The sequence below is a fragment of the Leucoraja erinacea genome, chromosome 28 (genome assembly GCF_028641065.1).
Source record: "Leucoraja erinacea ecotype New England chromosome 28, Leri_hhj_1, whole genome shotgun sequence".
Classification (NCBI taxonomy): domain Eukaryota; kingdom Metazoa; phylum Chordata; class Chondrichthyes; order Rajiformes; family Rajidae; genus Leucoraja; species Leucoraja erinaceus.
This window is the reverse complement of record NC_073404.1, coordinates 22812520-22828632: the sequence shown is the minus strand read 5'-3', so window position 1 is coordinate 22828632 and position 16113 is coordinate 22812520. Positions and strand designations below refer to the sequence as shown.

The following is a 16113-nucleotide window of genomic DNA, read 5'->3' as shown; positions in this document are numbered from 1 at the left end:
GATGCTGCCTGATCCGCTGAGTTACTCCAGTATTTTGTGTCTATCTTTGGTATAAATCAACATCTGCAGTTCCTTTTTATTCCAACACTATGGAACAAACTATTTACCCTATATTTTCTAATACCATACTGGAAATTTCCAGTAGCTGTTTGATAACTACCTTTAAACTGCCTGATCAGGTTCCGATGGTTCTCAATTGCTTCTTTTAATATCATATCGGCTTCGTCCATTTTCCATCGCCATTCAGTCCCAACGGGGTTGGTATGATGTCTGTAAAAACAGATGTGTGCAATGTCAGTCAGTTATAATACATACAAGAACCATACACAGTAAACAGAATCTATATCACTATGCAACATATTTCCGAAAAGTATGGGATATTTGACAATAGTTGCATTTAATATTGACCGTACACCAATAAAGTTTAGCTCATACATTAACGGATGATTTAGTGAACAAAACATTTAGTGTACAGTTACAGCAGCTCTGTCATTGTAACCCGATTTTTCACAATTAATCAAAAGAATATTGGTGCTTCCCTTCAGTTGTCTTTTTACGCAACTACATTTCTGAAAACACCACTTGCTCTTTCTCTTCGTTGTTAAATGTGTTGGGCCTTTAGTTGTTGGGCCTGCTTGACCCACTGAGTTCTTCCAGCACTTTGTGTTTTGCTCAAGATTCCAGTATCTGCAGTTTTGTTTATCTCCATGTGCGTGGCATTTATTGGTGTCAGGACTAAACCAATATTCAAGCCATGCTTAGCTTTCCGGACCTTCTCAATGCGTGCAAATCAATTCTTCGAAGATTCCACAAAATGATCTTCATCATCTTCATTTGAGTATAGAAGCTGGGATGTAATGTTAAAATTGTACAAGGCATTGGTGAGACCAAATCTGGAGTATGGTGTACAATTTTGGTCGCCCAATTATAGGAAGGATGTCAACAAAATAGAGAGAGTACAGAGGAGATTTACTAGAATGTTGCCTGGGTTTCAACAACTAAGTTACAGAGATAGGTTTAATAATTTAGGTCTTTATTCTCTGGAGCGCAGAAGGTTAAGGGGGGACCTGATAGAGGTCTTTAAAATGATGAGAGGGATAGACAGAGTTGATGTGGACAAGCTTTTCCCTTTGAGAATAGGGAAGATTCAAACAAGAGGACATGACTTCAGAATTAAGGGACAGAAGTTTAGGGGTAATATGAGGGGGAACTTCTTTACACAGAGAGTGGTGGCGGTGTGGAATGAGCTCCCAGTGGAAGTGGTGGAGGCAGGTTCATTGGTATCATTTAAAAATAAATTGGATTGGCATATGGATGAGAAGGGAATGGAGGGTTATGGTATGAGTGCAGGCAGGTGGGACTAAGGGGGAAAAAAAATTTGTTCGGCATGGACTTGTAGGGCCGAGATGGCCTGTTTCCGTGCTGTAATTGTTATATGGTTATATGACTTTTTGCAAGAACGGAATAATGTTGCGGGCTAAATGTAAAATTGGCTTTTCTCATGTTGGAGACAAACATCACTAATGTGTCTAATTTGACAGAATGCCTGTTTTCCCATTACTGTGTCATTTGTTGAGCTTCCTCACAAATTAGACACATTTAGTGACATTTGCCTCTGACACGAGAAAAGGCAAATGTACATTTAGCCCACAACGTTAGTTTAGGAAATTCAGTTAATTCGCACAACTTCTAATCAAGTAAAACTTAGAGAAATCTACCAAATTAGTATGTGTTTTTATCTGCCTCTTACCTCCAGCAGAAGATACATTTATTGGCACAGGCTAGACTGGGGGTTGTCTCCATACAACGATGACTCTCAATCCCATAGAATGTGTGTTTGTAACAGCCACCTCGACCTCGGAGCATGGACTGTGGAAACAAAGAAATCGATGCAGTAAATGTTACAAGTTAAGGCCCTTACTCCACACATACAGTTAAACATAAAAATATGCACATACAACACTTATAGGCTCAACTGACTCCGTTTTGGCAGTGGTTCGGCTGACATTCCTATTTCTGCTGACAGTAGCTCTATTTCACTGATTTCACGAATTACGAAGCAAAGGTAATTATTGAATTATTTTAGTTTTGTCAAGTAAATATTTCTACATTTTTTTTATACCTTTTAAGTTATTTTTTTACAAAAATTAATTTTCATTTTAAATCTCCCTGAATGTCAAGCAATATTTCAAGTCATTTGTAGATCTGCTTTAAAAAGCAGAGTGGTCCAGAATGAAGGTAGACACAAAATGCTGGAGTAACTCACCGGGTGAGGCAGCAACTCTGGAGAGAAGGAATGGGCGACATTTCGGGTAGAGACCTTTCTTCAGACTGTTCTCGACCTGAAACGTCGTCCATTACTTCTATCCAGAAATGCTGCCTCACCTGCTGAGTTTCTCCAGCATTTTGTGACTACCTTCGATTTAAACCAGCATCTGCAGTTCTTTCTTACACACATGATCTAGCCTAATGAGGCCTAACTTCATGAAGGAGGTAGATTCTTGATTTGTACAGGTGTCAGGGGTTATTGAGAGGAGAATGGGGTTGAGAGGGATCAGCCATGATTGAATAGCAGAGTATACTTGATTATGAGAGGTATAATCTATAACGCATATAAAGTATGGTGCAGGAGCAGGTGGATGAATCTTCAAATTCAGACACTTACTAATAAAGTATGAGAAAGTTAGGGCTGAAAGTTTTTGCATTGGGGAATTATGTCATTACATGTGATAAACAGATCATTAATTTCACTGCAAAACCAAAAGGAAATTAGGTTACATTATGCTAAGGAGCATTTGTTACTGGGCATTCTTTACTGAGATTCAATAATGTTGCTTAAATCACTGCAGCAGAATCAAGCAGAAACTTCACTAGTAATTTCAGTCTCCTGCTGTGATCTCAGTCGTATGGGTTTTGTTTAATTCAATGATGGCCATCACACCCTCCCTCTTACTGCTAGTTGTACCAACTGCCACAGCCCTCCAGAATCTCAACACTTTAGCAAATGCCCTCATCAGAACTTAACTCTCTGACCCTAAGCCTAAATCCTCTTATTTGGCCCTCTTAGTTCCAATCCACAGGGAAAAAAGACTGGGTTTTTTTTTAATCCCCTTCCTTCCCTCCCTCCTTCCCTGCAGCCAACCTGGATTTGCATCGATATTTCCCTTCACCCCTCGCCTTCCACCTATCTTTCTTCTTTTGGTTCACTAATTCATAACTCTTCAATACTTATCGTCCACCTTTTGGTTGGTCCACTCCAGCCTTTGTTCAACCATCTGCCTGTCAAAAAGAAACCTCCTCTGTATCCACCTATCACTCAGCAAGTCATGTCCTACCCTTCCTCTCTTCTGGCTCTCTCCCACGACTCGCACCACAATCAGTATGGAGAAGGGTTCCGATAGCAATAGAACATTAAGGACTGCTGCTAATACTGCCATGGACGTGTTCAAATTGTGTTTTTACACAAATGGCTTGTTTTTTTTTTAATACATTTTCTTTTTGTTGTCTTGGATACTTGTATGTGTATTTTATGTTTTTGCCTTGCCTTTATCTGTGTGGCTGCAAACTATTGCAACCAATATATTCATTGCACGTGCATTTGATAATAAATACTTGACTGATTTGCTCAATAATAGTGAAAATGCTAAAATATTTGATCGAAATAGTTATCATTTTAAATGTTTTCACCTTTATGATTATTACATTTTTTGATTCAACATTCATGAAAAAATACATGCAAAATCTCTTTGATTCCAATTAGTCATTTACTTTGCAAAATGTTGCTCATTATAAAATACAGTGTTGAATTAATAAATGTGCATTTTGCGGTTCAGTACAGTCCACAACCAGTGATATCTTTCTCTGCGTCTGTGGCAAGCAGCTTATTATTGACTGCACTCTTTAAATGCTCTTTCAACACATTCTGTTTCTAACAAAATAAAGTCATTCTTGCAGAGCGAATTCAAACAAGCTGCATGAAGAAAGCCTTAAAAGATTTAGGGATATAAATTTGTCAGCTACCTTGGTCCATCTGCAGAGCTTCACACCTGAGTGACTTCCTATCAGGCGGTATCCTGGAAAATAACATTATTCACTCCGTTACTTTTCAATAACAGGTTTCAATAAACTGGTCATAGGTCCAAACTACTGGCATTTTTATCATTTTACACTTCAAGAAATTATTTGTACGATCTCTCCCTCCCACACCATCAACAGAATAAAAGGATGTACCTTTAGAAAGGAGCAGAGGAGGACTTTCCTTAGCCCAGAGGGCGGTGAATATGTGGAATTCATTGCCACAGACAGCTGTGGAGGCCAAGTCTATGGGTATTTTTAAAACGGAGATTGACAGGTTCGTGATTAGTAAGGGCGTCAAACGTTATGGGGAGAAGGCAGGAGAATGGTCTTTAGAGCGAAAGATAGATCAGCCATGACTGAACGGTGGTATAGACTCAATGGGCTGAATGATCCAAATCTACTCCTATAACTTATTAAAGTGAATAAAGAATTCCAGTTTGAACATAGGCAATCCCCAGGTTACAACAGGATTCCATTCCAGAGAACGATTTGTAAACCAATCTGTTTGTAATTCGGAGATGAACAAAAATAATGCTTGGGAGAGCATCTCAGAAATAGTGATGGAAGAGCGAGCATGTAGAAATGCCCCCATTGCCATCCAGCAGAAGATGCTTGCAGCTCCACAGCAACTCGCAAATATTCATCCCACCAGTCTCCCAAAAGCTGACTCACATGTACGGGGTATCCATACATCAAGTCTCTGTAACCCAAAAAGAACCTGCATATGGAAGTTGTGTATTAACGAAATAACTGGTGTCAGTGTTAGCATGTTTTCATTTTTCTCTTACAATGCATTTCTATATATCTTATCAATATCACAATAAGCTTTGGGTAATGAAGCATATACTTCAGATGATATACTCAACGTGAACATAAAAAGACAATTAAAATAGTTCCAGTTTAGTAATTCACAAATCTTTGAAATATTGACACCTTTGCATGGCCAAATAACTTCATATTTAACACATACATACAGACAGTTTACTCTACTACATCTTGTCATGTTTACAGTTGACTATTAAGTATCAAAACTTCTCCCCATAACCTTTGAGACCCTTACTAATCAAGACTCACGACGAAAGGCATACCTAGCTTTGCGTTCGATAGTTCCACCTAGGAAATAATTATATTTAGTGCTAATAATTTTCTGTTTCAATCCGCTTTGGATTATACCCACACTTCAAGGACCGCAGCAATTCAAGAAGGCAGCTCACCACCACCTTCTCAAGGACAACTAGGGATGATAACATTAGATGCTGGCTCAGCCTGTGAAGCCCACATGCCTTGAATAAATATATATATATTTTTTTTAATTGCAATTCTTCAAGTAAGCCACTTAATGCCACAGTACTCCAAGAACTTTTTTTATTACATTTAGATGTTACAGTTCACTTAATTTACAATTCTCTTAAATCCCTTGAGTCGCTGTTTTAAAAGAAATGTTGCCACATTTCTTAATATTAATTCTTTGTGCAAGAACATAACTTCAGAAAAAAAAGAGCAGTGGTAAACCACACAATCCTTTCAGTTTACTTTGCCATTTAACTATATAATCAATGATTTTCACCTCAATTCTACCTTCCTCAAAAGAAATTACCAATCCAAGTCTTGTGGTCAGTCCACTGAGCATCCAATGCACTTGTGGCACAGAGTTTTAGATTTAGGGTCATTAATGTCATGTGTACTGGGGTTTGTTTTGCATGTTGTCCAAACAGAACATGTATACTATACATAAATACAATCAAGTCAAACTCAAGTACAATTGATTGAGCAGAGGGGAAGATACCGAGAACAGAATATAGTTCTCAACGCATCATTTCCATAGACAGACAGTGCAGTGTCCAGAATGGGGTAGAGGTGAATCGGACAGTGCCCTAACTTATGGAAAGACCATTCAGAAGCCTGAGGGTAAGAAGTTATTCGTGAGATAGACATAAAATGCTGAAGTAACTCAGCAGGACTGGCACTATCTCTGGAGAGAAGGATTGCATGACATTTTGGGTTGAGACTCTTCTTCAGACTGTTGGTGTGCGCTTTCAAGCTTCTATACCTTCTGCTGGAGAGGAGCAGGGAGAAGGAGGGAATGACCAGGGTGGGACATGTCTTCGATTATGCTTTTCCGAGTCGGCATGGTGTAGATGGAGACAATGTTGGGAAGTCTCGTCCGTGTGCAGAATTCTGGATTTAAATCCTCTCGAGTAAACAAACATCCTTTATCTTACTCCAAACAATTCACCTCCTTGCTCCAAGACGAAAGGCCTCAGCTCTAGACTCCTCAACCAAAGACAACATTTTGCTTACATTTACAAGCCCCAAGATTTTTAGATGTTTCCGTGAGATCAGATCTCAGTTTCATAAATTCAATACCGAATACAACTTGATCTAATCTACTCGTTTGACAATTCTCCACCGACTCTATTCCCAGCTGTCAGTCTCCTCACAGACATTTCCAGACAAATAACTCTTCTTTTATAGGGGGAACAAAGCACTACTCCAGCACGACTTCAATACACTCATAAACCAATCCTTCTACAATAAAGACTAACCTGTCATTTCCTAATTCCTTGTTGTGCCTTAACTGTAACTTTCTGCAATCACAAGGCATCTATGAAGACTAATAAAGCCCAGTTCCTCACGTTTTCTGTCTACTAATAGTCTCCTCCGCCTAGCAAAACTGGTCCTTACCCTCAAGAATTCACTTGGACAATCTCCGACATTTCCCTACCATTTCTGGATCTCACCATCTTCATCACAGGAGATAGAGTATTGACCAACATCTACTATAAACCTACTGACTCCCATAGCTATCTAGACTACACTTCTTCCCATCCTGCTTCCTGTAAAGACTCTATCCCCTACTTCCAATTCCTCCGTCTACGCTGCATCTGCGCCCAGGATGAGGTTTTCCATACTAGATCATCGGAGAAGTCCCCATTCTTTAGGAAACGAGAGTTCCCCTCTTCATTATAGATGCGGCTCTCATTAGGGTCTCCTCGATATCCCGTAGCTCCGCTCTTGCTCCCCCTCCCGCCCATTTGCAACTTGGACAGAGTCCCCCTTGTCCTCACCTTCCACCCCATCAGCCGTCAGCATACAGCATATAATCCTCCAACATTTTCGCCACCTCCAACGGGATCCAATTACTGGCCACATCTTCCCATCCCCACCTCTTTCTGCTTTTCGCAGAGGCCGTTCCCACCACAACTCCCTGGTCCGAAACTCCCTTCCTACCCAAACCACCCCCTCCCCAGGTACTTTCCCCTGCAACAGCAGGAGATGCAACATCTGTCCCATTACCTCCCACCTCGACTCCATCCAAGGACCCCGACAGTCTTTTCAGGTGAGGCACAGGTTCACTTGTACCTCTTCCAACCTCATCTACTGTATCCGCTGTTCCAGGTGTCAACTTCTGTACATCGGCGAGATCAAATGCAGGCTCGGCGATCGTTTCACTGAACACCTCCGCTCAGTCCGCCTTAAACTACCTGACCTACCAGCTGCTCAGCACTTTAACGCCCCCTCCCATTCCCAATCTGACCTTTCTGTCCTGGGCCTCCTCCATTGTCAGAGTGAGGCCCAGCGCAAGTTGGAGGAACAGCACCTCATATTTTGCTTGGATAGCTTACACCACAGCAGCATGAACATTAACCTCTTAACTTCAAATAGCCCTTGCTTTTCCTCTCTCCATCCCCTCTCCCTTCCCAGTTCTCCCACAAGTCTTACTGTCTCGACTTACATGTCCCGCCCACTCCCGACATCAGTCTGAAGAAGTCTCGTCCCGAAACGTCACCCATTCCTTCTCTCAAGACATGCTGCCTGTCCCGCTGAGTTACTCCAGCATTTTGTAGCACTTATTATTCCACTAAGTATCTTTTGAAAAATCTGACCGCTTGGGAACCGCAAAGCACAATGCTCTGAAGGGAAACATAACAGTAAATAAATAGTTCAAATTAAAAGGCTGTTCTTCAATATAAAACCTGTGAGAAACGATTTAATTCAACCATTACCCAAGAAATTGCTTATTCAATTGAATAGGGTCAACTTAAACACTGTACATCTATAGTTATAAACCTGGCAACTGAACCCAAGACTAATGTCTGGTTTTCACAGTTCTAATTAACGCATCCAAATACATAAACTGTAAAATATGCTTAAAATGGCTAAAAGAGCATAATATTAGTGCCGTATAATATTAAAACAAGCTAATAAATAGTCAGCAATAGCTGTAACCTCTTAAACAGACACTGTTTTTAAAGGAAAATTCAATTAAGCCTGAAATCAGCCTGTTTGCCAAACAATCTCAAACCAAGACAGTATAATTGCATGCTCTGTCTCAATAATAGTCAGTTGAGGCATATACAATAACTGTCAATGATGTGGAAATGAAGAATCATTAAAATCTGTAACAAGACAAGTTTTCAATGTGAACAGTGCACATCTGGGAAATCTGAAATACTCGATAATTTTCCTGGAGGGAAACACCAGCATTAACAATTCAGTAGAGCTAAATTTTAAAAGATTAAACCTAAATCCTATAGAAGTACACAGCCTCACTAAACTGAAATAGTTATCACTGAAATAGTACACAAATAAGATGATTATCAATGGCGGCACAGATGCGCAGCTGGTAGAACTGCTGCCTACAGTTCCAGAGAGCCTGGTTTGCTCCTGACTTCAATGCTATAAATATGGAGTTTACACATTCTCTCTATCACCATGTGGGTTTTCAAGGGTGCTCCCGCATCCCAAAAATATATGCGGGTTTGTAGGTTAATTGACCTCATAGAACTAGCATGAATGGGCGAATGATGGTCATCTTGGACTTGGTGGGTCAAAGGGCCTGTTTCCAAACTGCATCTTTCAATCAATTAATCAATCAAAACAATGAAAATATGTCACTGTGAGCTACAAGGCAAAGCTATGTAGGCAATGTGTACGTCCTATATAATTTACTCCATCATCAACCACAATGTGAGCAAAGAATGTTAAACAGAATTATCTTGATCAAGATCTAAATTTCATAGCTGGGTATTCAGTTCCCAACGTATCATTTGTGACTAATATACCTGCTTCACAAAACCACTCTAAAAGGGATTAGTCTCTGGGGTCACTATGCTCATTTATATTGTTTTTATTTAAAATCCAATTAATAAAACCAGCTTGTTACAAAAAAGAAATCCTTTCACAATCTTTGAACAAGAATATTAATATTGTTCATAACTTGCTTACAAATTGTGTTGAAATGAAGAGGCAGAGGTAGAAAAAATAGAAATTTTTGATAACCTGCCTACAACCTATTTCTGTTATATCCACATTGATATCATAAACCACCCAGTCTTTTATTAAAGTTACAAGTACAATCGCTAATTGAACTCCTCACAACACACCTATGTTGACAAAGATCGCCTTTAGTTAGCCGCAGTTGTGCACTGATTATACAGGCTAAAACCACTTAGCATAATGATTCATAGTTAATCAAACTAACCAAATGATGTGTTTAAAATGTAGGAGGAAGGAACCACAGAAGCTAGTTTACAAAAAAAAGATACAAAGTACTGGAATAACTCAGAGGGTCAGGCGGCATCTCTGGAGAACTACGATAAGTGACATTTCGGGACCGGAGCCTTCTTCAGACTGATTCCGACTATCCATGTTCTCCAGAGATGCTGCCAGACTCGCTGTTACTCCAGCACCTTGTGTCTTTTCATGATACGTTTACACAGATGACTGACATTTTACACACTAAGTTCTCAAAACCAACAGAATAATTCTAGTGTATTATATTTAATTATAACAATGGGGTTCTCTCTTTGTTGGGGGAATGTAAAGCAGATAAGATGTTTTCAATCTGCAAGAGTAACCCTAAGTTTCCAGATGTCTGCAAATTTATTACACCATCATTTAGACTCAAAGAACTACAGATACTGGTTTACAACAAAAAGTGCTGGAGTAACTCAGCATGTCAAATAACATCCCTGACACAGAGAGGTGACATTTCAGGTCGGGACCATTCTTCAATCTAATTTACTGGGGTGGAGGGGGGAGGGTGAGAGAGGGGAATAATACTGAGAAAAGGTCCGGAAAATGATTGGTGAATACAGGTGGGGGGGTAAATTGTCTGATGGGTGAACAAAAGCCGGAGATGAGAATAAACCAAAATGATACAAGATAAGGAAAGAGGAGTAAATTGTGAAGCCAGAGGAAGGGATATGAGTAGAAGGGGATGGGGAGGGGAGGGAAATGGGAGAAAGGGTGCACATCTGAAAGGAGCACAGAGAAGGGGGGGGGGGGGAATAACAGATGTTACATCTCAAATGGTTGCAGGGGAAATGCCAGAGGAAGGGACACCTTAGGTGGGAAGGGAAGAGAGAAGCAAGGAGTTGTGGAAAGATTGGTATCTACGGGAAGTGGAAAAAGTTGGGGACAGGAAGATGTGGCTGGTGGTGGGATTATGTTGAAAGTAGCGGAAATGTTGAAGAATGAGATGTTAGAATGCGGGGGGGCTGGTGGGACGAAAAGTGAAGACCTGGGCATCTCAATCCTTGTTTTATCTGGAGGAAGGAGCAGAGTTGTGGGACACAGAGGACATGTGGGTGAGGCTCCATCCTCAACAGCCAGAGGGTCTACCATGTTTACTGAATGAAAGGATATCTTGGATGTCGCAGAGTGGAAAGCCTCATCTTGGGTGTAGATGTGGTGGAGATGAACAATATGAACATTGAATTCCCTAACTTCAAGTAATACCCTCCCTATCCTCCTTCTCATAATCATAATCGTTTTTCACAAACAACAATTTGCAGTTAACGTATTTTAAGTTTACTTTAAATTATTTTAAGTTTTACACATGCAAGGTGAGGGGTGGGCAATATACGTAAGGAATCAAGCAGAAGACCATTCAACTTGTTAAACATATTTAAGGGAATTGTGAAACAGGCAAAAGTTGTTTTGTGTAATATAGTAATATAATGTAGTGTACATTACTGAGCCCATTGTTTCCTTTTACAGACTTGATTTGAATTTTCAGCATTTGCAGATTTTCCTCATATTTGAGTAAATTTAGTGGCAAGTTTGACGTATTATTTTCTAATAAATTTGCGCTTTAAATGTCGCTTTTATTTGCACATTGTACTTGGAAGTGAAAACGCATCAGTCGCTTGTCAGGACCTGATTACATAGTTGCGAAGATTGATGGTTTTTCCAATAGGTTGTATTTTCACTAAAAGTCTCTTTTTATGAAGACATTTATGATCCGTTTCTTTATATAGTTAGAAGTTTTTGATTAGAACTTTAAAACCAATTATCATAGATCATTTAACTGGCGGATTTTAATCAACATAACAATAGGGCTAATTGGCATGCTTTGCGCACCAGACATTTCCCATATCCCACGGATAACTGACAGGCAAAACATTTAATTAGATAGAGAGATGTGGATATTTATTTTGTAAACGGAAGAAAATCAGGGGCAAGCAGCAGGTAAGCTTAGTGATGGATGGGCACACACGACTCTATAGAAGCTAGAATCTTGAGCAAAACACAAAGTGCTGAAGGAATTCAGCAGGTCAGGCAGCATCTGGGGAGGATATATGGATAGGTGATATTTTGGATCTTGTGTGTGTGGTGGGGGGGGAAAAAACTGAAAAAGAGACAAAAGTCTGATCACAGAGATACAGGTGGGGGGGGGGGGGGGGGGGGGGGGGGGGGGGGGTACAAAAAGGCTAGTAGTGAAAAGGTGAAAAGAAGGGTGTAGATAAGGAGAGGTGGGAAGGTGTCCTCTCGTTGAAGTCATATCAGTGGATTTTGTGGAAGGATCACTTCATATCAGTGGATTTTGACCTGGTATTAGCCACAAGGAATAGAGGCAGAAGATGAAGAAACAATGAACAAAAATGTCAAGACAAACAAGGGAAAACCAGCACATCCATAATGTGGAACAAATGTTTGATGTTATAGGATGCAACAGCAACTTTGGCATCCACAACACCGGAAAAGAAACTGAGCCCAGTTTCAAAGTAACCCTCAACACCCACTTATCTAAACGTTCCTCAAATATTTCTACCACACTAGCTGCTCCACTGCTTCCTGGATGTCCATTCCATAGATTTACTTCAGGCTGCATTAAGTAGTTAAAATCTTCCTTTACCTTAAGTTTAAAGTATGCAGTGTAGAGATAGGCATCTGTCCTTTAATACTGAGAACGTTATGCTGGGCCATGGCATTTTTCACTGAATGTTGAAAAAGAAAACAATTACCTTTAAAATGAAGTCACCCATTCCTTCTCTCCAGTGATGCTGCCTGCCCGGCTGAGCTAGCACAGACCTGATGGCCCTAAGGATCTCCTTTGATCCTATTATAACTATGATTCCATATGTATCTCTGCAAGTCCCTGACTTGGAGCCGGTCACTGGAATCATTTTACTACCTTTTTAAAACAAATTCTCAACACTCAATTTTCATTTCAAGGTAACATTAGCCTGTTCCAATGGAGCCTCGCTCATGATTTATCAACATTATAATAGTAGTTTGTTTTAGACTCAAGATGCCCTTGAAATTAAACCTAGTATTTATGCAACTTTGTTGATAACAGCTTCACACTGACTGGAAACATTTAGTGAAGGATGAATAATCACACAGCAACAGATTAGTGAACCTTAACAACCTTTCACTAGATGGAACTTAATGATATTAATGGCAAAAATACAAAGGAAATAAAAATCAATCATTGCGAAATGCAAAAGAAAATACTCCACATTCTAAAGGATTGATTGCAAGTCTTGAAAGGAATACATTATAAGGCAACATTAAACAGCTGTTAGCAGATTGTGATGTTTTAGTTCACAAACATGCATAAATGTTCTGGTAGAAGCAAAAAATATCTCAGCAGCAATGATAGGTTGCAGGTGTGCTTTCAATCATGCGAGCAACTATCATAACTCATTTGTTCTTGTATCAATCTCAACTCATTTTAATTCATAATCATACGAGAGATAAACAGCTCAAAGATGCTGCAAAGCCAGGCCGATGCGAAAGTGTCATTTATTTCCATAATTAACAAGGTTGAGAGGTCAGTGCATGTACTCTCACTGTGAATTTATACTTTTGATGAATTTTTGTCATCATGAGGGATGTCAGCACCAGAAAATGAAACGCATTAATCACTGTCAGATAAGCATGTGGTTTGGTGCTAAATGCTTTATTTTATTGTGCCATAATCTAAGCAATTTAACATGATACCTTCTAGATAAGAACTTCCAAATAATTTAAAATTATTAAGGTAAATTAGTGATTTATTATGGAGCCGCTTGAAAGGTCTTAAAATGTCACGCAAATTTCATGTCTTCTCTGCCCTCCTCAGACACTGCGTCTGACCCCAGCCCCAAACCTTGTCATGTTTTCATCATTCTCCCCTCCCAACCTCCCCTTCTACAATGCTGAATGATCTGTCCTCAGCAGAGGCCTTCTCCTTGTACCCCTGTGCCAACACTACACGTGTTCTGATCCAGCCAAGACGTTGAGCTCTTCTCCCATCACTTGCCTACTTTTCAGGCAAGGAATCCACATCTCCCAATGACGACCTCTTCTCCTATCTCCAACATTCCTCCTCCACCTGGGCTCCCCTTGCTGGCCTTCTACTCCCTCTTGACCCTTTCATCTCCAATTGGTGCCATGACATCGACCATCTCAAATTTTCCACTCCCCTCACACACTACAATCTCACCCCCTCCAAACGTGCAGCCGTCTGCTCACTCAACACCAATATTGTCATCAAACCCATTGACAAGGGAGGTGCCATTGTAGTCTGGCACACTTACGTGCTGAGGCCAGGCCAGGCCAGGAACTTGGGACATCTCCTCTTACATGCCCCTTCACCCCACTAATGAACACCAGGCCTCCATCTGTCATCCCTTACTCTCAATGACTGTCTCTGCTGCATCTGCTCCCAAGATGAGGCTTTCCACTATGGCTCCCATCTTCCCCCCACCCTCCTTATCTGCTGTTTTAAATAGAGCTCTTACATGTGAAAGCTGACCACTTAACTTTTCTGATCTAAAAGACTGTCTTTTGCAGCAGATCTACAAACAGAGATCAAGAAATGTTGTTTAAATAATTAAATCAGAAACCAGACAATAATAGATAATGGTAAAAAAAAAATGTTTAAAGAGGTCTTGCAAATCTTGATAAACGGGGAGCAATTGCAGCACTTGGTGAAACCTAAACAAATGCATCCATGTGCAGTTTGTTGGCGAGTACATCTAAAGTAATGGTACTTTGTATTTACTTCCATCTCTTTGTTATTGGGTTGACAGCAATCTGAATGGGTAGAATCAGCTTGTTAGTTTTTGTCCAGCATTTTGGACATACCAGAGAACTTTCACGAACAGGGCTTAAATGTCTACATTTACTATCTAGACAGCACCCAAGGTGAAATCGAACCCAGGTCTCCAGAGCTGGTGGCAGATGTCTGGAGCCTCTCGGCAGATCTACCAGCTGCGCAACTGCGAAAAGTGGAAATCTGCACCACTGAAGAAAAGTGGGATGTTCTCCGAGAAACATCCAGTATCTAGTTCTATTCATTCCTCAGATCATGAAGGAGTTTGAAGCCCATCTGCAGCTGGACCTGAATAATGCTCAGGCTTTGGCTAGTGTGTGACAAATAATGCTCAAGCCACACAAGTGGTAAGCACTGGCCAACTCAATCAATCACTTGCTACATGGCATCATATTATGGTCACATTTACAATAATAGAAGACGCAAAAGGCATTAGAGCAGGTAAATGGAATTAGTACAGATAGGTACTTGATGGTCAACATTGATATGGTGAGCCAAAAGGCCTGTTTCTGTGTGTATGCTCCTATGATATTAGAAACACAAATAGAGATCAACAACAGAACAAAAATGAATGAAGGACAAATCGGAGGTCAGATATTCTTCAGTGGCTGACTTATCTACAAAGCATGTCAGGAGTATAAATACTTTCCACCTGCTTGGACGAGTACAGCTTAGGCACTATAGAGGACAAAGCAGCCTGCTCGATCAGCATTCTAAACAATTCCTCCCTGGAGCACTGTGGCAGTAAGATGTAGCATTCACAAAATGATCGCAATACCATGCATTCACAGTGACCTCTAGCACTCTGAGATGGAATGCATCCCCAGGTAAAAGGAAGCAAAATACAAAAAACGGCGAGGCCCTGGCCATAGTCTTCCCCGCATTATTAGATTAACGAGTAATGGTCGAGGTCTCGCGTGATACGCTAGTCCATAAGGTTAGATCACATGAGATCTAGGGTGAGCTAGTCAACTGGATACAAAATTGGCTTGGTGGGAGTCAGAGGTGGTAGTTGAGTGATGGTGGGGAAAATTCTAGGAGCAATCAGAGAAATAATTACCAGTGACATAGGACATATGTGGATTGACTGGAAAAAGGCAATGTTGATTTTTTAGGAAAAAACATGCCTTGCGTGATAATTTTATTTTGAATACAGAGAGGGACATGAAGTCCATAACATACCATGTAAAGGCTTCACATAAAAACACAAGCCCATGGAACGAAAATAGCTGCAATAGTCTAAAAGTAAAACTGAATAAGAAACACCAAATAGACATATTTCATATTTCGCTTGGGTAGCTTACAACCCAGCATTGTGAATGTTGAACTTTCTAACCCTCCCCTCCTTCCTCTACTAAACATTGATTAACCTGCTCCACCGTTTGCAACGATGTATCCCTCTTGGGATCGCACTGTCCCAAGCCAACAACTGACCTATCAGAGAACCACTCTGCCCGAGGTTACCTGTTACCGGCCCTAATTTGTCCTGATCTTTTCTTGCTTCCAGTCTCCCGCGTCTACAATCAGTCTGCAGAAGGGTCCCAACCCGAAATATTCCCTATCAAATGTCTCCAGAGATGCTGCCTGACCCTCTCAGTTACTCCAGCACTTTGTGTTAACCAAATCGACATAGGTTATTTCACATGCTGCCTGAAAACAGTTGGTGGAATTTCTCAGTGGCTTAAGAAACATTTAAGAAATAGTTA

General features: G+C 40.4%; 1 protein-coding gene across 2 annotated transcripts in view; it reads right to left on the bottom strand.

Annotated features, from left to right (window-relative positions):
* tyw1 (tRNA-yW synthesizing protein 1 homolog (S. cerevisiae)) overlaps positions 1 to 16113 on the bottom strand; it is a 117036-nt gene that overhangs the window by 73214 nt on the left and 27709 nt on the right. For both annotated transcript variants that reach the window (XM_055658046.1, XM_055658045.1), the window contains exons 9-11: positions 4021 to 4073; positions 1751 to 1869; positions 161 to 270 (exon numbers count right to left, since the gene is read on the bottom strand). In XM_055658046.1, the coding sequence (XP_055514021.1) occupies positions 161 to 270; positions 1751 to 1869; positions 4021 to 4073 (282 nt within the window). The remainder of the gene's footprint in view (positions 1 to 160; positions 271 to 1750; positions 1870 to 4020; positions 4074 to 16113) is intronic.